Source organism: Streptopelia decaocto, assembly GCF_964273445.1.
Source record: "Streptopelia decaocto genome assembly, chromosome: Z".
NCBI classification, from domain to species: domain Eukaryota; kingdom Metazoa; phylum Chordata; class Aves; order Columbiformes; family Columbidae; genus Streptopelia; species Streptopelia decaocto.
This window is the reverse complement of record NC_138657.1, coordinates 26543123-26566028: the sequence shown is the minus strand read 5'-3', so window position 1 is coordinate 26566028 and position 22906 is coordinate 26543123. Positions and strand designations below refer to the sequence as shown.

Below are 22906 nucleotides of genomic sequence, written 5' to 3'. Positions count from 1 at the left end.
AACGGAGGAAGAAATGCAGCTGACCCAATGTGGGTGATAAGCATACTTCAGTTTATTGATGCAGAGCACCGACTTTTATAGCAATGCAGAGCACAGGCCTTTATAGCAGTTCTATTTATAGCAATTCTATTTATAGCAGACCTTTATAAAGCAATTCTGTTAATTATGCCTACTCGTCAGACACCGATTTGATAGCATACATAATGAGCCCATCCCAGCATACATAATGAGCCCATCCCCTTCTGTGGTTTCTCTGGTATGTGACTCCCTCGTTATCTCGGAGCTGCCCCCTGAACTTGTTTACTGAAGTGACTGAGGCCCCTCTCGGTCAGTACTTTTCCACTTGCCCTTGCTCAGCTCATGCTAACTGAGGCCTACTCATGCTAACTAGAAAAGATCCTCTTCGTAGAGAGGGTCTCTGGACCCATGCCCTTTCTCTCTTAGCCATTCTCCAACACCCTACTACATCAGTACAAGCCTGAGCTGCAGACAGCTACTATATACTATACTATACTGTTACAAAAAATACAAATACTATAAAAAACCTGTAGGAAAATGAAACACCATAACGATGAGTTAGGATCACAAAATAACTCCGATAACTGCAGAGGAAACACTTTAAATACATCCTGAAATGACAGCCTTGCTTCAGACTAAGGTTTTAAGACTAATTCAGTAAAAAAGAACAGACTTTTGTTTGCATCCCTCCATTTAAGCACTGCAGAAATTCCAGATTTACATATTACACTTATTTTTAACAATGTCATAAAAGCAAGACTGAGGTATACAGTTGCTGAGAACAGAAGAGTTAATTTCATTGTAACCCAGTCTTTCCCTTTGCACTCCACGACACTATTCAGGTGGTTTGAGGCCCACCAGGGTAACACTTAGAGATAATGAGGGTCTGTGACTGCCTTGGGCCCCCGAACCTCTGCTCTCAGGAGACACAGCATCAGCTCAGTCAACCTGACATGCAATTACAACCCTTAAGTTTACATGGTAATTTTGCAATTGATTAAGAAGAAACTGTCTTCAAAACTGAATGTGACTATCCAGGCTTTTACTGCCAAGGCAGTTCTGAAGTAGGTCATTAAAAATTCTGAACTTTTGAGTGTTGGATTTTGTAAATACAATGATGGTTTTAGTAACTATTAGGTTCCAACCACTGTATATGCAATGGTTGACAAGACATATTAAGCAAAAGCCTATTACAGACTAGTTCATTCCTTGGAATACTTTTTACAAAACAGCTTTCATAGTCTACGTGGCTCCACTTAGAAAAATATGCTTTGCTTATCCTACTAAGTCATGATTTCCAGCCAACATGATTATTCTGTTAATGTCAAAGGTCTGGAGCAGCACCAAATAGAACCCAACTTAAACAGAAGCTTGTCTACCATTTTGGGTGTTTGCCCATAACAGAGCTTCACTGTATCCTGAACATCAGCAAAGGAAAGAAGAAGGCAAAAGGAAAATAAAAAAGCGATACCCAGTTATTTCATCTTGATATTCCTTGATGCTTTGTGCAACAAGTAAAAGATTAAAATTTCATCAAGTATGGATTCTGAGCCTGAGATGACAAATGACCCAGTTTTAGTTACCTGTGAGCTACTTTTCAATAGAAAGTCTTATGACAGATCTGGCACACAATGACAGCGGTTGCCAGCTAGTCCCCTCTGTGTCAGTAACAAAAACAATCTTCTATTTACAATTTCAAAGTACTTTCTGCTAGATACATTATAAGCAAACTATAAGATCATAGGTGCTCACAACATGGTTGCACTTGTTGTTCTTAAAGGTATTTTCCAACCTAACTGATTCTGTGACATACATGTCCTTTTGTACATTAAAGTGTCCCCAGCTGCAAAAGGACAAATATAACAAGACCATTTTGGCACATTTTCTTCTAAAAATCTGTATCTAGATTTTTAGAAGTATGTCACACGAAGAGGTGCTTTCCAGAAGAGTGTTGTAAAAGTAGAAACATAGATTTATGGGAAGGAAGGATATTCTGGGAGTAGACACAAAAATACCTTGCATAAAAAAATCAGTTTGTAGCAATTTCAGAAAACTATATTGTGATGATACAAATAATATGCATGCAGAATTTAAAAAAAAATCAGAAAAATAATAAAAACATATTGTAAAATTAAGATTTCTAAACTGGAACAAGAGCCAGAAGAGAAACAGTCATAATTCTGAATTCCAGGACACTAAGTATCAAAGAGAAACCATAACTAAAATAAATATCTGTCACAGTAAGCTACCAATGACTGACTATAAAGCACTTCCTTCTTCCAGGATCCTGCCAAAAAATACTGGACACCACATCTGAAAGCAGACACATGAATCAGCACCCTCCTTTTCTTCTCTGTGCAATTTAAAATGGCTTACAGTAAGTCGAACACCAGAAAAGAGGCAACAAGAGGCTACATTTGCTATCATTGTTTCTTACAAGCATCAATACAATATGCAATTGAGTTTTGCAGCAGTAATAAACAAATCTATCCCTTCACTACATCCAGCAAACACCTACCTTGCCAAATTCTAAGCATGCACTGTAATCTACAAAAAGAATTCGGAGGAAAATCCTTCAGGATATTTCAAATGTACAGAAAATGTAACATCTCAATACAGTATGCCTATTTACATAACATTAAAGACAACTCTGTTAAGTCTACCTGGGAAAGACTTGCAGCTTCATTCCCTCCATTGCTGCTGTTCAGTTTCTTCCAAAATTTCCTGTCACATGTGAAACTCACTTAATGGTAAAACATACTAAACTCTATAAACTGTACCTTGTTTTACAAACAGGTAATTAACAAGGTGAGGTCCTGATCATGTTTTACAGTAGTGACACAAAACCTCAACAGATATTTAAACACTGTAGATCGACACCTCTCACACATTTTACACTGAATTTTGCAACTGAAGAAATGGAGGAGAATGAAGTTTCATTTTAAAAAAAAAGAAAACAAAACAAGTTTCCACAAACAGGCAGTACTTTAAACTTCATGCCACTCCACTATTTACTGAAAAACATTCCATTTGTTTCTTGCTTCAGATCCACACATCAACACAGTTTCCCTTCTGACTCAGGAAAGTAGGACAAAATTCCTCCTGTAAAGACTAACATAACTTCCCTAAATCACCCATGGGAATAAGTCATGTCCCTCCAACACTTCCAGCTTGAGCAAGAGAGAAAGGATTTACATTTTCAACTAAGCAACCCTACAACTTCTTCAGGTTGCCAAGATGCACAATCCAAAGATGGCCCTCCTGCCCAGGAACCCTCAGTTCTTCCAGAACAGGTTAAACTGGCTTTAAGAAGGACCAGTGTAGTGTCAATAGAGGTAAATGACCTAGATGAGGGGATCAAGTGCACCCTCAGTAAGTTTGCAGGTGACACCAAGTTGGGTGGGAGTGTTGATCTCCTGGAAGGTAGGATGGCCATATAGAGGGATCTGGACTAGCTTGTTCATTGGGCTGAGGTCAGTTGTATGAGCTTCACCAAGGCCAAGTGCCAGGTCCTGCACTTGAGTCACAACAACCCCAGGCAGCGCTACAGGCTCAGGGAAGAGTAGCTGGAAAGCTGCCTGGCAGAGAGGGATCTGGGGGTGTTGGTTGACAGTGGCTTAACACAAGCCAGCAGTGTGCCCAGGTGGCCAAAAGGCCAACAGCATCCTGGCTTGTATCAGACATACTGTGGCCACCAGGACTGGGGCAGTGATCATCCCTCTGTACTTGGCACTGGTGAAGCCCCACCTCAAATCCTGTGTTCAGTTTTGCACCCCTCACTACAAGACAGACATTGAGGGGCTGGAGAAAGTGCAGAGAAGGTCAGTGAAGCTGGTGAAGGGTCTGGAGCACAAGTCTGCTGAGGAGCGGCTGAGGGAACTGGTGCTGTTTAGCCTGGAGAAAAGGAGGCTGAGGGGAGACCTTATTGCTGTCTGCAACTATACAAAGGAGGTTGTAGCATGAAGGGTGTTGGTCTCTCCTCCCAAGTAGCAGGTGATGGGACAAGAGGAAATGGCCTCAAGTTGTGCCAAAGAAGGTTCAGATTGGATAGTAGGAAAAATTTGTTCACAGAAATGGTTGTGAAGCAGTGGAACAGGCTGCCCAGGAAAGTGGTTGAGTCACCATCCCTGGAGGGATTTAAAAGTTGAACAGATGAGGTTCTTAGGGACATGATTTAGTTGTAGACTTGGCAGTGTTAGGTTAACAGTTGGACTTGATATAAAATGACTTTGCCAGCCTAAATGACTCTATGACAAATAAAAAAAATGTGCATTAAGAATCACATCAGATACTATTCTCCAACTGGGTAACTTACCATCTTTGTTCAGCCATTGTTTTCTTTGTCTGTAGAGGAGAAGCTTATTGTGGACATATGGCAAAAGAAACTTCACACACCAGCTCTCCACACCAAGCTTGTTTTCTACCAGGACAATAGGGCTCCGGTTATACCTGGCTTCAGGGCAGGGTATTAATCCAATTTCATCTCTTAAAAAAACAGAAAGAAATATAATTAAACTTATTTCCAGTAGATACTAATTCTCTTTTGCAATAGAACAAACTGGCAATGCTCCCCACCCAGTCAGTCCACCATCTTTCCTGTTTTACCAAAATCTGTATACGTTATACTCAATTCACCTTCTTGATTCTTCACACTTTCACAGCGTGTTTGGGATTGGAAGGGACCTCAAAAGATCATCTAGTCCAATCCCCCTGCTGGAGCAGGAATGCCTAGGTGAGGTCGCACAGGAACATGCCCAGGTGGGTTTCTCCAGAGAAGGAGACTCCACAACCTCCCTGGGCAGCCTGTTCCAGTGCTCTGTCACCCTTACTAAGAAGAAGTTTCTTCTCAAATTTAAGTGCTGGACTGTAAGTATGATAAAATGTATTTTCAAAAAGACATCCTCCACAAAACTCATGCAATATAGTAACTGGGAAAACAGGTGATTCAAACATGTTTTAAGGCATGAATAAAGATTTAAGTTGAGCAAAATAAGTACATGTACTATTTATTCAGACATAATATAAAAGCCAGTTGTGGTTTGGAATTACGAGTCACTAGAAAAAATTTGTATTAGTTCCCTAATTCTGTAGTAATAGAAAATCAGAAATATTTTAAGACTTGCTGAATACTCTCTAAGTAATAACCATGATTAGACGAGCCAGCATGAATTCAATATAATTTGAATGTTCTCTAGAAATATTCCTTTTGGTGTTGCTGGTTTATCTCACCTTAAGATAATCGGAAAAGTTTTATTAGATTTTCCTGAAGATCCCAAATGAAGGAGTTCCCTATTTTGTATTTTCAGATTATCACCTAAGGAGTTTAACCCTGCTGAATTAACACAAGCACCCCTCACTTTGTGGTAGAGATGCTATGGAGCTGTAAAAAGTGCTAGTGCAAGGGAAAGAAAACAGGTTACCCAGTACAGGCACCTGATCGACCCAAAACTACCCCAGGCATGCCCTGCAGCAGCGTGACCAGGTCACAAAAAAGAAAATCATATAGACAGCAATGCATGAATTTCCACATGTCCCATTTTTCCTTCTGCTACGCCAAGCGGCCTGCAGAACGGGGAAGATTTGAGACAGAGAGGCGAGTCTCATTAAACAGCAATCAAGCCTTTAAAAAAAAAGGTGATTGCCACAAAAATTCCTATCACCAAACAAAGCAGAAGAAACTCAGCTGTTCATTTTCAAAGGGCTACACCATATTTTACTTTTTCCTCAGCCTTCTTTAGCACATGGGGATTTTGGAAGAGCAGCTTTAACAGCTTCTTACAAACAAGCACAGGTTGTCAAGCATTCATACTCATTTGGAGAGAAAGCATTATTTTATACTTTCCTTTAAGCATGATTTCTCAACCAACTCCTGTTGGGTGGAAAATTTTATTGATGAGGAGGTAGACCCTCAGATCTCAGGCAGGAAAAAAAAAAAAATCTATTGTGTTCTCAGATAAAAAGTGAATTCTCCAATTTTTCCCAAGATGAAGTCTACAGATAACTCCAAGTGTCAATCCCACAACATCAACTCAATTATCTTAAGCTAATTTTGTTACTGGACAATCTCAGTGTACCAATTTAATTCTGTGTCCTCATTGGATTATTACCAACCGAAGCAAAAGTGACACCATGTGCTTGTTTAAGAACATATTTGCTTGTTCAGAAGCAGATTTAATCTTCCATATATCACAACATGCATCACAAGACAAAAAGAGCACAAGTAACTCAAGGTAAGATATTTGCAAATAAATCACTTGGTTTTGTCTCCAAACACACTGTCTCCATCCCTGGTTATCTTAGAACAAAATTAGGAAAATCAGCATTTTCCTACTCAATTGCAAGACATGGGTATCAACGCAAGATCCTCATCCCTGCTGCTCTACTCAACATAAGTTAAGCTCTTCAGGAAGCTAGTCAGATTAGACCTAAAATGAGAATGCAGGCTGCTTCTTTCAACATGGTACCTTATAGCCCAAAGTCTGTATTTAGTGCTGTCTCCTTTCTTTTATGAATGTTAAACACGGTCTTTGGCCAAATTTTGCTTGGCCTTGCTTACAACGACATACAGGTTCCCACCTGCAATGAATCACAGAATCACAGAATGTCCTGAGTTGGAAGGGACCCACAAGGATCATCAGGTCAAACTCCTGACCCTGCATATGACAACCCCATAGTTCATACCATGTGTCTGAGGGTGTTGTTGAGTCTCTTCTTGAACACTGTCAGGCTTGGGGCTGTGACACCTCCCTGAGGAGCCTGTTCCAGTGCTCCACCACCCTCTGGGTGAAGAACTTTTTCCTCATGTTCAACCTAAACCTCCCCTGGCACATCGTCCTGCCATTCCCTCAGGTTCTGTCATTGGTCACTAAAGAGAATAGTTTGGGGCCTATCCTTTCTTCCCCCCTTGTGAGGAAGCTGTAGCCGTGATGATGTCTCCCCTCAGCCTCCTCTTCTCCAGGCTGAACAAACCAAGTGACTCATAACCACTCCTCCTACAGCTTCCCCTCCAAACCTTTCACCAACTTCATAGCCCTCTCTGGACACTCTCCAGTAGCTTTATATCCTTTTTATCCTGTGTTGCCCAGAACTGCACACAGTGCTCCAGGTGAGGCCGCACCAGTGCAGAGCAGAGCGGGACAATCACCTCCCTGCCCGGCTGGCAATGCTGTGCTGGATGCACCCAGGACACGGGTGGCCCTCTTGGCTGCCAGGGCACTGTTGGATCATGTTCAACTTACCATCAACCAGAACCCCCAGATCCCTCTCCACAGAGCTGCTTTCCAGCATCTCATCCCCAAGTCTGTATGTACAGCCAGGGTTGCCGTGTCCCAGGTGCAAAATCCAGCACTTGTCCTTGTTGAACTTATGTGGCTGGTGATTGCCCAGTTCTCCAGTTTGTCCAGATCCCTCTGCAGGGCCTCTCTGCCCTCAAGAGCATCAACAGCTCCTCCCAATTTAGTGTCATTGGTGAACTTACTTAGTATTCCCTCAAATCCTGTGTCCAAATCATTTATAAAGACATTGAAGAGTGGTGGCCCTAAGACCGATCCCTGCAGAACCCCACTAGGGACTGGTCACCAGCCCAACATAATGCCATTTACTAGAACCCTGTGAGCCTGGCCCATCAGCCAATTGCTCACCCACTGCATTGTGTGTTTATCCAGCTGTGTGCCAGATAATGAAGATGTAGTCACCCACAGCTTTGCTCATTAACTCCATAAATTACCACAAGAATTTACCAGCTGTTGCTTACAAACAGTACACCAAAGGTAAACAGCAAGGAGATTAAAAAAAGAAGTTACATACATACACACCTTCACTTCTTACCAAATACAAAAAGACTGGCTCGGGTGAGCTAAGTTTCAAAATACTGCTTTAAACACGCCAAAATGACAGACAGGTAGGGTTTGCACAGAGCTGAGAAGTCAGCCTGAAACACCCCAACTCCAGAACACACTCAGCTAGCCAGAACTGGCAGAGGACTGCACCACTGCATAATGAAATCTGTCAAGATACAGTGCAATATATGAAAGTGTTTATCTGGTAACTACTCAGTTTTTTCCAAGATGCAAACCAGAGCTTGTCATTTGGTAGAAATGTTGCCTCTAGCACCTTGGTATTGTTTTTTATGATCTGTGTGGTTCAGAAGCTATATTTTGCATTCAGTCACTGAGAAGGAATAGAATTCACAATGCAAATATACCAAGAGGGCAGATTTATCTAAGGAGGGATACCTACCTATCTTACAGCAAAAAAATTTCATGCCAACTACCATCTATTTCCAACAGGCTACTCCTGAATGCCCCTCAAATCTGCAGAAGGAGCAAGTAATGGGGCAGGTCTGTCAGCCCAGGAGACACTGCCTGTGAACACCTGCAGCCTCTGCTCCATCATGTACCTGAAGAAACCTTCTGCAGCAGGGCTCACCTGCAGGCACCAGTGAATTACTGCTTGTCAAATGAAGTGACTGAAGTACCATTCACCTTGTGCAAACTGTTCCTGGCCATGTGTCAGAAGATGTGCCTGTGCATAAGACAGGATCGCCCAAAGTCATTACAGAATGGCAGATGCCTACATTTTAGTCAAGTGAGAGCTGCAAGCTGCTCACAATACTGAAGGAGACACCAACTGATAGCTGCTGTTTGTCAGTACTTTGTACTATCAGAAGCACTGTCTACTATGAATAGATTTCATTTCTTTCCCTAGATTTTCCAGTTTTCCGATATTGTCCCTTGAATTTTAGGAGTTATTTGATGCATTTATTTTCCTTGAAGCAAACACCACAATCATGTTCCAAAAACTGCATGAATGGTCTCTGTATTTACAGGATATCACATTAGTCCACATTCCTAAATTACACTGTAGAAGCAGTCAGAACTTAGTGGAAGAATTTAGTTGGATTTTCACGAAGTCTGCAGCCATTACAGAGCTTCTGCAACCTGTGCTGAGATTGAAGAAGATACGCAAGACGAGACCCAGGAAATCACAGAGCTGCACAATCCAGACCTGGTCCATAGTGCAAACCTCAGCCATGGCAGAACAGTACTGACAAGCTGTTGCAGGACCTGCTTCAAGAAACCCAGTAATTCAATGGCTCTCCCCAAATTAAACTCTAGCCAAACTACTTCAAAACCATCTTTCACAAAATCAGAATAACACAGTACTGCTAGAGAAAGAGGCATTTCTTACTGTGCTACCATGACGGGTCTTCAACTTTAGGTAACTGTGTTGGTTCAACTGAAATCAAGTTAATTTTCTTCATGCAGTTAGAAACTCTTATTTTTTGTAGCTAGCACAGTAATTCTTTGGATTTAGTTTGAGAATAATGAGACAGCACCCTGCGATAGAATTAATATTTTTCTTCAAGTAACTTTCCAGTGGTTTTGAGTTGGAGTGAAGAGAATGTAAGAACTTACTGTTATCTTAGTTGTTGTCTGGGAGCCAAGGTCTTTCTCTATGTCTGGGGGCACGAGGCAGCTCGGAAGGGGGCAATGGATGGGACAGACCTTGACTGATATCCGGGCTGACCAATGAGAATATTCCATGACATGAAGTATTGTGCTTCATATTTAGTGGGAGTTGGGTTTTCCATTTGGGGAGAGTCATTCCAGTTCTGCTCCATTCCGGCTGAGTTCCGTTCAGGAATTCCTTTAGTTCAGCTTTTCACTGTTCTGCCATTTTGCAGAGGCCTCTGGGCCTTCCTGCCTTTTTGGTCTTTTCTCTCTCTGTCCTCAGGATCAGCTGTTCAGGACCAGGGTGCCTGCTCTCTTCCTGGAACTGGCTGCTTGGCACAGACGGAGTTTGTGAGGAATTGCATTGAGTATCACTTGTTTTATATTTTCTTTTCATTTTAGATATATTATTTGTAGTAGCAGTACTATATTAGTGTTATTTTGTTAATTTATTAAACTGTTTTTCTCTCAATCCACAAGTTTCTCCCTTCCCTTTCAATTCTCTCCCCTACTTGGTGGGGGGAATATGGGGCAGGGAGTGTGCAGGCAGCTATCGTGGTTTTGATTGCTAGCTGGGGTTAAACCATGACATATGCCCAAGTGAAGGGACCCGGTCTGATTTTTTTCTTGAAGATCATCCTTAAAACAAGACAACCCCTCTGCAAAGAATTAGACAGAGGATATTAAATAATTGCTGGGAGACCTGAATGTGGTACAATCAGTGGACATGACACAACTATGACCCTACCGACAACAAAGACTGAACCTAAGCAGTTGAATATTTCTGCTATTATAAAAAGATTTTAATATTGGAAAACAATCTGGAGCATGGACATTTGAAAGGTGTATATTTTTACACTAGAGTAAGTCTCATGAAATGACTATATGGCTAACGAATTTTCAGGATGTGAAAGGCAGGGACAAGGGAGCTTAAATCCAAGAGTCGAATTTTTTTTTTCCTTATCATGCACCGCATTATATACACAATTTGCTTTTAGAATTTCAAATAATAAATTAATTTACATGTTACGATTAGTCATTATCTTAGTGGTACAAGCAAAAACTTTCATAAATGAACCAACAATAATATATCACTGAAATCCAAAGTACTTCTAGCCAGTATTTGCTTCTAAAGAAGCTACAACACCTTCACTCTCTAGAAGTTAGCTTTTGTTTGCTCTCACATTAATCTCCACTTGATTTGGAAACTTCTGCTGCAATAGCAAAGGTCTGCACTGATGACCCCTGCCACTAAGTATTGTAAGCAAATTATTTTTACTGCCTATTGCTATGTTTGGAAGTATCAATGCTGCACAACAGTACTAAACAATCTAATGAAAATAACACTGGCAAATTTTGTACTTGGCTACTGTAAAGACTTAAGGAAGTATGTTTCTTTCTGAATCTCTTGCAGCTTAATTTGCAGTCACACCAGGATGAACTTTGATTCAAGAGTTTCAAATCTAACAAAATGAAGAATGCTATCTTTACTACACTAAGAATGTGATGACTTGAGAGAGAAAAAAATTATCTGAGCTATAGTGACATAAATGATTATGGGAAAACCATAAATAGTATCCTTGGATTTTGTATACAAATGCTGGGCTACCATCTAAGAGTTCGTCTCTCCAGTTATGCCCATCAAATTCATTAACTTTTTTGACAAGTAAGTCTATTTCTGTTTGACTTCATGTGCAAAAGAACAGCAAAGTTCAGAAAGAAAGTATACATCAATCTGTTCACTGCTGGTCCTGTGTTCAGTTCCAGTGGGATAACTCACATACATGACTTTACCAGGACCTGTGCTTGTAGGGCTGGGTCCAGTAAATTTCACAGCCTTACAAATTCGAAAACTAGCATGATGACAGAGTTATCCAACAGAACAAAATGCACCCATCAGCAAGACAAGGCAAAAAGAATTTTGTATTTAGTTAGAAATAAGCTCGGGTTAAAAATAGGCACTATATGACTGCAACTTAAAGCAAAAAAAAAAAAAAAAAAAAAAAGAAAGAAAGAAAGAAACAACAATCCAACGTTCTACTTAGCTTAAAAATGTATTTTTACATGCTTTTTAGTACTGACCATAGACAACATTCCCTTTAAAACTAGAAAACTGTGAACCTGCCAGAACAAAACAGCCATTCTGACAGATGAAAAGGGAGCAAGCAAACAAACAAAACAAGGGATAACAAATGCTAGAAGAGAGACAAGTAAGGGACAAGAGTGTGGGATAGAATCATACAATCATTTTGTTTGGAAGAGACCCTCAAGATCATTGAGTCCAACCATTAACCCACCACTTGCACTTTTTCTCACATTTCATGCCAGCAAAGAACAAAAAGCTTATACAGGACAACAGTGTCATTAACCCCAATTCAGATAGTGGACCAGGAAACACAGTAGATGGCTGCAACTCCAGCCTTGCCTAAAATGAGCCCATACGTAAATACGAACTTCATGCACCTGGCAGATCCTTTATTTTCAGTGGACCCTGGCAGATGCCATGTAAAAAAAAATCACACGTGGATCTGTGACATGACAGGCTACTCATTCAAGAGAATAACATCTGTCAGGGACTGCAGCTGGTTAGGACTGCCTTGGCCACCAGCAGGAAGACAAGATGTCTGCAAGATACACAAAAATATCTAGCCAGCATGGTTTCAACCTGGTGCTCTAGAGGCAGAGAGGTATTGTAGCAAAGGGCCTACACTGGCTGTGCAGGGTCCCTTCTCATGCACTGCAGTTCAGAAATCTAGCAGACAGAATTGCCGCATTTTCCACTTTAGGGGGCAAATTAGCAGTAGCCCGTGCTTCTTCACTCGAAGCCTGACACAGTGCATCAGTCTCAGAGCACACAACTCTTGTAGCCTACTTTCATCTCTAAGATTGCATCTACGAAAGAAAACAGGAACAGCAGCATACTCTTCAAAAACACAAGCTTGAAGTTTTCTACCAATAAACAATTCTGGTGAAGAAGAAGGAACTAAGAAGAACCAGAACATTCATTCACAAATACTGGCTGTTTACAGCACCTTATGCCTCAGAACCTAAAAATGAAGCTTCATGAAAAAAAGCAGTTCTTTTTCAAACAGCATCCACATGTTGTATTTTAAAACCTGGCCACCCACCCAAGTTGCGTACTACCTTTAAGGAAACATGAGGGTATTCATTCTAATTCTCTCTTTTAAGTGAAGGGACAAATTAAGTGCCCACGAAATTTTCCTACACAGCCACTCAGCATACCATTTTCAGGAACAGATTAACAGGTCACCACCTCAGAGACTGCAGTGTTTCCAACTGACACAAATACACTGTACTTATGTTATGAAGTTGTTATCCATTATGTGCTACCTCATTTGCCATAACCAATATGGAATTTACACAAATAGATAGCAAGATGCTTTCCTAAACAGTTTGTGTCTTAAAATAAGAAAGGCTGGGGAAAGAAAGAAATACAGAAGATATGTAAATCACGGTCTCAGAGCTGGTCAGCAGTGGAACTGAAAATAAAACACAGAACATATGACCCCAAATTGTCAAATAAACCTGATTCTCACAAGACAGCAATAATTGTAGCTTCCATTTACACAGTCACCCTGTTTGTCTCCCTTGAAACAGCCCACAATGAAAAAGCACTGGCATATGCACTAACAGTTACAGATTTGAAGGCGGCATTCATCAAACAGTGCTGTTTGTACGAGGGTGCCATTCGGTAGGCTTCAGTCCTGAGGTTGGCTGCCAGCACCACTGATGCTCTGCCCAAGACACGCTCAGACCTGCTGCCCTCAGTGGGGTCGCAAAGTCACAGAATCACAGAATGTCAGGGATTGGAAGGGACCTCAAAAGATCTTCTAGTCCAATCCCCCTGCCAGAAGAGGAACACCTAGATGAGGTTACACAGGAAAGTGTTCAGGCAGGTTTTGAATGTCTCTAGAGAAGGAAACCCCACAACCTCCCTGGGCAGCCTGTTCCAGTGCTCTGCCACCCTCACTGAGAAGAAGTCAGTCCCACCTGGGCCGCATTACGAGTGTAACACTGCCCGACCTCAAATTCAAGTAAAGTTAATTTAAAAGCCAGTCTTTGAAAAGCCACTCATCACTTCCAAATTCCAGAGTCCTCGCCGGTTTCTATAACTAGGTACTTCTTACTACCGAGGCTGTTGTGGCTGGCAGGCCGGCCGAGCACGGCTCCGGGAGGCAGGGGTGCAGCCGGCGCCCCGCTAGTGCCTCCAGCAGCCACCCCAACTCCCGGGGCAGCTACGGGGCGTTACCCAGAAGAAGAGGAGGCAGCCGAAGAGCACAAAAGACAATCGGCATCAGCGACCTGCCCTGGCGCAGCACAGGTGTCCGGGCAGCCGCCCGGTGCCGACTCGCAGGCAGGTTCTCCCCGGAGAGGCGCCGCGCTGAGGCCCCTCCGCCGGGGGCTTCACCACCCTTCACCACCAGCTGCACCTGCGCCGGGGCGAAAAACCGGGCTGGCCCCCGCGGCCCCCTCACGGCGTGACCTTGGGCCGGGCACTCGGCCCTCCCCGGCCCCGCTGCGCAGCGGAGGCCGCCGCGTCCCCGCCCGCACCCCACACCCGCTCATCCGACGGCGAGGGCGCGGGGTCGCTGCCGGCCGAGACCAAGGGCGGACAGCGCTCCCGCCCCGGCGCGGCGCCCGCCCCACTCACATGTGCGGGTTCCGCTGGAAGGCGTTGCGAATGTCCTTCACTACCCGCTGCACCAGCACCGCCACCTCCTCCGGCGACTCGGCCATCTTCCTCCGCGGCCGGCTCTACCGCGCCGGGCGGGCAGAGCGCTTCCGGGTCAGCGGCCCGCGGGGAGCCGCGGGTAACGCGCGGGCGGCGGGGCGGGCGCGGTCTCCTGCCCGCCTCAGCCCCGCCTGCGAGTGGCCATGCGTCCTCCCTCAGAAAGGCTCCCGGGGGCGGCGTGGGAAGGGTGCTGTAAAATGGCCTGGGCCGTTTGCTCCAGTGGAGGGGCTCTCCCGGCGGGGGCAGCTCTCGCTCTGAAGAGAGGCGGGCCGGGGAGCCGTCGGCCCTCAACCGGCCCCACAGCTCCGCATGGTCAGCCGGGGCCGAGCCCCCCTTTGGGGTGTGCCCGCCGCGGTTTGTGGATGTCGCCCCGTAGCTCTGAGAGGCCGGGGCAGGGCTGGGAGCCTCTCGGGGGAGCCTCCGGGACCCTTGGAAGCACCCCCTGCGTTGTGGTGTAAGTGCAAATTGCACTTACCTTCCATCTGCTGTTCCCTTGTTTGACAGGTGACCAAGGAAAAGCAGCAGCAATGGCCAATTTATATACGAAACTAGCAGTTTAAACCTTCATTATTTTAATATTCATGCTCGATGTTAAGCCACGTAGCTTTTAAAGATAAACACACGTGTAGCTTCCGAGTTATTGCTATCTGCAACCCCCTGAATGGAGGTTGTAACATGGAAGGTGTTGGTCTCTCTCCCAAGTAGCAAATGCCAGGACAAGAGGAAATGGCCTCAAGTTGCACCAGGGGAGGTTTAGATCGGATATTAGGGAAAAAAATTCTTCACGGAAAGGGTTGTCAGGCATTGCAACAGGCTGCCCAGGGAAGTGGTGGAGTTACCATCCCTAGAGGTGTTTAGAAGTTGTTTAGATGAGGTTCTTAGGGACATGGTTTAGTGCCAGAGTTAGGTTAGGTTATGGTTGGACTTGATGATCCTGAGGGTGTCTTCCAACCAAGGGGATTCTGTGATTCTATGACTTTGAAAAGAGATGAGTGCGCTTATCTGCAGGCTAAGTGTGAACAGCCGATTATAATTCTGAACCATAATTACTGTGTTTGGTTGTCATTTAGAAATTAATGTGTTGTTCCCAGACAAGCTGTTTTACGAAGCATTAACTATGCATAATTGGTTTGTATCTTTTGAAAGCTTGCAGTGTCATCATCATCATAATCTGCTTAACTGTTACCTTCACACACCACCAAGGTGGCCTAGTAGACCCACTGTATATTCTCCAGGGGAAAAAAAAAAAAAAAAAATTAACAAAATGGAGGAGGAAGAGTCTGGAGATAAGAAGGGCTCAGTCAAGAATGTGTATCAAAGAACAAGAAGGAAGGTGGATATCCCTTAGAGAAACATTGATTGTGTTCTCACACGCTGATATTGCCTTTTTTTGCTGGATTCATAAATAAACTAACCTTAAAGCAGAGATGTGTTTCTTGTTGGCTCTTGCCTTTTTGTTAGTTAAATTTTGTCATATTTGTTTAGGTATGACAAATATAAACATGGAGGTGATGTCTACAAGGAATCCCAAGTGAAACAGGACCAATACTGGTGAAACCTTGGTGTTCAAACCTGAAGATGATGTGTTGGAGTCCTCTGCAGCGGCAACTGCTGAAAGGTAACTTCATGCTTTTCTTACATGATTTTCCATATATTCCCTGAAATAATATTTGTAGGTGTTTAGGAATGTCTCTTTAACCTTGCTGCTATATTTTTCTATACACATGCTTTATTTTTATTCTCACTTACAATGAATGCAAGTTTAGACTCCTATACCTCTGATTGGAGGTTATGTAGACCATCTACCCTGCAAATGGAATCCAGGATTTCCTGCATTCTCAATTATTGTGACTTTATTTTTTTCACCGTTATAATGTTACCTTCTGGCTGTGGACTGGCTACTTTGTTATAAGACCGATTTACCTTGATAGCCTATATGAGGATCTCTCAGTGCAGTGAAGTGAGGTGGCAAGACACTGTAATTGCAGAATTCTGAACTAAATGCCTTTACAAGAAGCAAAAGATAATGCAGCACATGTTGTGTTAGCAGCTCCAGTTGGCTCCAGTGTACTGTACTTGCTAAAACTTCTTTAGGGTTCTGAGAAAATAGTTTGTTACTGTAACTACATAAGCACTGAATTCACATAGGGTGGTTGTTTTTTTTTTCCTTTCAGTATTTCTTTTTGCTGCAGTGAACACCCATAGAAAATAAGATGCAATAGTATGAGTTAGGTCTATATACCATGTTCAAGGTACTGAATAATTGGCCTACTCTATTGCATTTCTTGAGGAAATGAATGATACTTTAATTCTAGTTTGGATTTCAACTCTATTTTTTTTTTTTAATATATATAAGCAAGAGCCTGTAAAGTCATATGGCACTTCAAACAGATTGTTACATTAAAAGATTGTAGTCTTTCACAAATCAGGGCCTTCACAGATTTATTTGAAGGTTCAGTGTGTTAAACTCCAAATTAGAAAACTAATTAGATATGGGAGTTTGTAATAACCCATATATGAAGTGGAAGAATTCAGACTAAATAGCACTGGTTTCAGGTAGCTGGGTTATATGGCTGTGCTGTCCCAGGTCTTCATTCACTTTATAGCCTGTGCAGACACTCTTTTATGCTACACAGCGTCTGAAATTATTGAAGAAAGCCAATGTATTCTGGATGTCATATAAAAATACATTTATGAGGAAAGATATCACAAATCCTGGTGGGCATTGGAAGATATTTTTAGCTGAAAAATTACTTTTTCAAAATAGCTTTGATTGTTCAGCATAACCAAGAATTTTTAATTTATGCCCATTTGCCTTCCTCAAAAGGAATAAGACAGCTTTATGTAGTTGACAGCATACCTTTTCAGGCTCACTGCCTTCTCACTTTGTCCCATGCAATTTGTTCCCTGCACAGGTTTGTTTCAGATTTCTTTAAAGCCGTGAATTTAGCTTCAGTCAAGTAGCATAATGAATAAATATTTCCAGCTATATATGAAGTTTGAATTCTGTAAAGAGGTTTTAGTGAATTAGACGTAAAAGGAATACCTTTAAGATGTTATTAATCATGCCAAAATTACTTGATGGATTAAAAGTCTAAATTTTTGTTTGTTTGTTTGTTTTGTTTTAGTGTTGTGTACAAGTGAAAATCAGTCATAACAATGCAAAATTCTGTTCTGAAAGTACTGAAAATTGCTACAAAACTACTGATATACTAACTGCAAAAGTTATTTAGAACAGAGCAATTAACTGACAATATACTGTGTATGGCTTCATGCATGCCTTTTGAAGGGGACTGAATATTAAATCACTATTCCTATTTGAATAGCATAATAAAATGTATTTAAATTGCATACCTTGGGTACTTACACACATTATAAAAGCTTATAAGGCAGGCGGTGGTATTAATATTGCACATGATAGTGTACAGTACCTTTTGAGAGTGATTACTGAGTTGTAAGCCAAGCATAGTTACATGCTGTAATTTCGGGGTAATTATAGTAAACTATTTCAGAAAATATTCTTTTGTTAAATTTCACGTAGGGCATAAGATTAAACTGTAGAAAATATACCATAATTAAATAATCTAAAAATTGTATATATGCTGTCCAAAGAAAATAAATTTTATTGGGTAGTCCATTCCTATGACATCTGGGAAGGTGTCAAAAATCTTGGAAACAATTTGATCAAGGTAGTTCTTCTGTGATGAGTACAGAATAATATATCCTTGTAGCTATCTGAAGTGATATAACAAACTTCGCTTACTTTAAGAGCTCCCTAATAAATGGCTAAAAGGTTAGAATCTTTCAATTCAGATCCAGTTCACCAAGTGTGAAATACAATTGTTAATGTCTTCACAGCCACCTTTGCAAAATACACGTAATCACAGAATCACAGGGATTGGAAGGGACCTCGAAAGATCATCTCATCCAATCCCCCTGCTGGAGCAGGAATACCTAGATGAGGTTACACAGGAATGTGTCCAGGCGGGTTTTGAATGTGCCAGAGGAGAATCCACAACCTCCCTGGGCAGCCTGTTCCAATGCCTGACAACCCTTTATGTGAGGAATTTTCTCCTAATATCCATTTCCTCTTGTCCTATCACTTGGTACTTAGGAGAAGAGACCAACGATGGGGGTATAATTATCCTCCTGTCGGCCATGCTTTGTGGCTTATTAATAAAAATCATATTAGGCTATGGGAAATCACCAAGACTGATGTGCCCATCTTCCCGTGCACTTGTTTCCAGCCTCCCAAAGTGTACGATGATTAGTGCCAACTGTGAGGGGTTTTTACACAAAATATGATATTTAAATCAATAGCATTGAAGTCAATTGAACTTGTCCATAATGATGTAACAAGTTACAACAGTTGAGGGGCACAGAAAATACACAAGATCCAAAAATAAACCAAGGTTCCACTCGAGTATGAGAAGAAACTTCTTCTCAGTGAGGGTAACAGAACACTGGAACAGGCTGCCCAGGGAGGTTGTGGAGTCACCATCCCTGGTGGGCTTTAAAAGGCATTTAGACAAGGTTCTTAGGGACATGGTTTAGTGCCAGAGTCAGGTTCTGCTTGGACTTGATGATCCTGAGGATCTCTTCCAACCGAATTATTCTAAAGAATTCTATGATTGTCCTTGCTTTGCTATTTAATACAAAAATTATTTTGGAATTTGACAGCTATGGTACAGATGCAGGAAGGCACGGCACATTTTTTTCATAAAACAGAAAGGTGTCAGTCTTCAGACTTTTCAGTGATGTTTCTTTAACATCAAAAACATGCGGGGGGTGTGTGTGTATGTAGTTTTATATTTTGTAGTTCTGCATACATTTGTTTTCGTGCTGGCAAACAGAAAAATTGTCACAGTCTGTTTGCAACAGGTGCCTCCACTCTGACTAACAGTACTTTGATTCAGTCATCTGTCACGGTTGAGTCAGACAAACGACATGGACCAAGTTCTTCCAGGATGAAAGTAGTAGATGCCATTTATTGCTACAAGTGCATTTTTATACAGTTCTACCAGTTCATGTGTCTTTTCACTATTGGTTACAAGTTACAGCACTAACATCTCATTGGCTAATTTTGCTATCATCTGTGTTATTCTTCTACTCTCTTCTCTCTCAGAGGTACATCCCTTCTCTCTCACGGATGCAACTTAATATCGCCAGATACTCCTTTACTCCCATCCTTCTCAAGGGTAAACCTTAATATCTTCAAGGCTGATCTCTATTCCCTACTTTCTGTCAAGGATTCCACAGACACTGACAAATAGGCCTGACTGAAATCAGCTCAGTTGTGCAAACCTTATGAACTTGTCCTGAGTCTCATCTCCCCAGGAACTACTGGCTCTGAGCCAAAACCACAATACCCATCAGAGCTGGAACTAGGCAGGACTAAAAATTGCTCTGGGTACACACCTGCACATGCACCAAAGGGGAGTTTTACTACAAGCCATCGCTTAATGCTACAAATCTCTGCAGCCACCAGAGCCTGTTGAGCTCTCCTGCACAGCAGCGGGCTTATGGTAGCCTCCCCTTGAGCAGGTCACCCCTTGGGGCTGAGAGATCCCTCACCTGGCATCTGATGTCTACAACAAGAGATGATAATTTAGAAGTATATTGTATAGAAGCTAACTATTTGACATGTAGTAAGCAGTAGATTGTTTGACTCTCATTTAAGAGTTGTGTAATAACCCCACATCGATGACTTCTCTCAGCCATTTTCCTGTAATAGTGGTAGGCAGTTTTAGTTACTTCTGGTTTTGCTACAAGGAAGATAATTCATATGAAAAATACATTGTAAGTTATTATTGCATAAAAATTTAATATCCTAATTTAATGCTTTTACTGCAATAAATGATGTTTTATTATAATGTTTTCTTAACATTGTAGGGAATGTGGTGTGGCTTAGTTCATTATGTGGTCAATGAACACCAGTGGGCTATTGGAAACAGCATCATTGAGGGACAGTTTAAACATGGTCCTCAAATGCATTTGAGAGAAAAGAAATTGAAGCAAACCTCACACTGAAATATGCTGACAAGTTTTGGATAAAAAGTTTCTGAGAAACATCCCCTACTTTCTAGAGTTTCGGTATAATGGGCTTCATTTCTGGATATTAGTTTGTGTTTATCCAAATTAATTCTCTTCCCTCATTAGATGTAATTAATGGACCAGGAAAGAATTATCTCGCATATGCTGAATTATTCATCCTCTTTTGTTGCTTGGTGTGAAATTATGTAACAATTGAAGCTGCTTTGATTTTAATTCTAGGGTAACCTTAAAGAAAAAATGTTAAATTGATAAAAACTTCTATTTGTATTTTATTAATACATATTTAATATGGTAGTAGTGTTCCTGATAAAGTAATGTCTAAAGTTTTTTTTAAATAAAACTGTATGTTTATTTTCATTAAGATCTGCATTTGACCTGGAGCAGTTTCAGCAGCACTTGTATGTGTATGCTACCAAGTGGTTTGAGTACGTCTCCTCTGTCTACAAAGTGAGTTGTTTTTTAGGAGCAGTTGATTACAATATGCACTTGAATTGGCAAACCATGCACAGTCAATGGAATCAATTATTGTAAGTCTCTCACCTTATTTTTCCTCCTTTTAAATGTAACTTATTTATTGTAATTTCTCTGAAAGGAAAATAATTGGGTTTAGTGCTAGGAGCATACTGTCAACCCAATGTTAGCTAAGAGAGATTTCTTCACAATTTCTGCATCAGCAAACCCACTGTTTCCTTATGCAAACAGCTGTGTAGCCTACCTCTGGTTTCAGTATGATTTTAATTACCATCATTTAGGACTGACACAGAGAAGTAATAAACAGGACTATTTTATTTTGTAATATGTAATATGTATTGTATTTTGTAATATGTATTGTAATGTGAAGATAGGATGATAGTTTTGTAAATGAGCATATTTTGTGTGTTTAGAATACCTTTAAATGTTTGTGCTTAATGCTAAGTGCCACCTTAGACTATTTTTGAGAATGCTTTCTCATTTTCTTGGGAAGGACACAGGCCAATCTCAAGAGTATTTCCTTACATGTAGTAGCATTGATTTTATATATAATAGCATTAATTTTTGTTTAGGATAAGGATGGTAGAGAATGGAATTCTGTGACCACTAAATTTTCTTTTGGTATATATTTACAGATTTAAACTAATTCTTCTTCACAGTAGTCTTGTGATAGAAACAAATAAGTGAATCAATGGTGGTGGGCCTGATTCTTGACTGATTTAAATTTAAAAGCCTTGTATCCTTTACCTGGAAACCGAAGGGGTAAGCAACAAATTTGTTAGTGATGTCGATGTGTTTTGAATGGAGTGCTAGATAAGGACTGCAAAATGAAAGTAAACAAATCAAGTATTTACAATGATCTAGTAGGTAATTCCTTATTTGTAAGATATTTTGTTCCCACTTCAACTTTATGATAGCTATTGTAGAATATACCGTAGGGAATCTGGAAGATGGACTTTACTACCTAAGAAAGAAGAAATGCACTGTGTCTATATTGGAGGAAAAGGAGGAAATATTTCAGCACTGTTTGGAGATATAGAATGAGGTCACGATGGAGCAGAATGCTTCAGGAATACGAAATAATTTGTGCAACTTCATCTATTCTGCCATCTAAGACTCCCAGATTTCTGCTTACCATCATTATTAACAATGCTTAGTTCTGTAGGAGGATATAGTTGTTTTAACACTTACTCTTGGTGACGGGAGAGGAGGAGTTGATAATCTGTGTTAATGGAAACACTATGACCAGATTGGTAAAACAGGCATGTTATAAGCTTGCTAATCTATTCTTAATTTGATATTTGTGTATAATGTTCGTATGTACACAGGCTATGTTACCATTCAAATTTGAGAGCTATGTTTTAGAAAGTTTGAAACTATTTTATGATTTAAGTGATACACACATTATTTGTGCAGTAAGTTATTTCTCTTATGTGTTATAAAGCAAAAGTATAAGCTTGTGTATTTATTGAAAAAAATGCAACCAATTAAAATATTTTTGCTGAGGTCCCTTAATCTTAATATTTTAATTTTTTTTTTTAAGTGGTCTTAATTTTCTTGTTTGTTGTAGGTTTCTGCAATGTGTTTCATGAATGTAGCTCTACTATTATTATAAACTTTTGTGCAGACACTATTATATGTGAAAGGTTTGTTATTTGTTACAAACAGAAGTAGATACCAATAGAAAGATAAATGCCCATACCTTATAGATCTGGTGTTGTGGTAAGTGTGCTGATCAGTTTGGAAGTGTGTATGTGTGAATTAAGTGCAATCCCCAGTACCTCTGAGAGTATGCCTGTTGACAAGATTTTAGACTGTTTCAGAAAATCTGGATAAATGTATAGACATTTACAAATCATAAAAGTAAATTTAAAACTTTGTTAGGCAGTAGAAAAACTAAGTAAATTTTCATTTAGTAAAGGCTTAACCTTATCTCCTGGTCTAGTGCAAAAAAAATTCCCAAGATACTATTTCTGTTTTTTACTTCAAACAAAGTGAATATGAAGGATGGGTTAGCCCTTTGTATATTAGCATGTATTATGATAATATAGCATATTAGCATATTACTGCAGAATTTCATTATAAAGCTAGAAAAATAAAATGATATGAGGAATTCTTTAATTGCTTGTACAGCGACTGCATGACTGCATCTTTCTTG

The 22906-nt window shown here is 40.8% G+C and overlaps 1 protein-coding gene across 2 annotated transcripts in view; it reads right to left on the bottom strand.

The window, feature by feature from the left end:
* Positions 1 to 14255, bottom strand: part of PTAR1 (protein prenyltransferase alpha subunit repeat containing 1) — a 36608-nt gene extending 22353 nt beyond the window's left edge. For both annotated transcript variants that reach the window (XM_082074809.1, XM_082074810.1), the window contains exons 1-2: positions 14143 to 14255; positions 4334 to 4503 (exon numbers count right to left, since the gene is read on the bottom strand). In XM_082074809.1, coding sequence (XP_081930935.1) covers positions 4334 to 4503; positions 14143 to 14228 — 256 coding nt within the window. In that variant the 5' untranslated portion in view covers positions 14229 to 14255. The remainder of the gene's footprint in view (positions 1 to 4333; positions 4504 to 14142) is intronic.
* Between the last annotated feature and the right edge of the window lie 8651 nt (positions 14256 to 22906).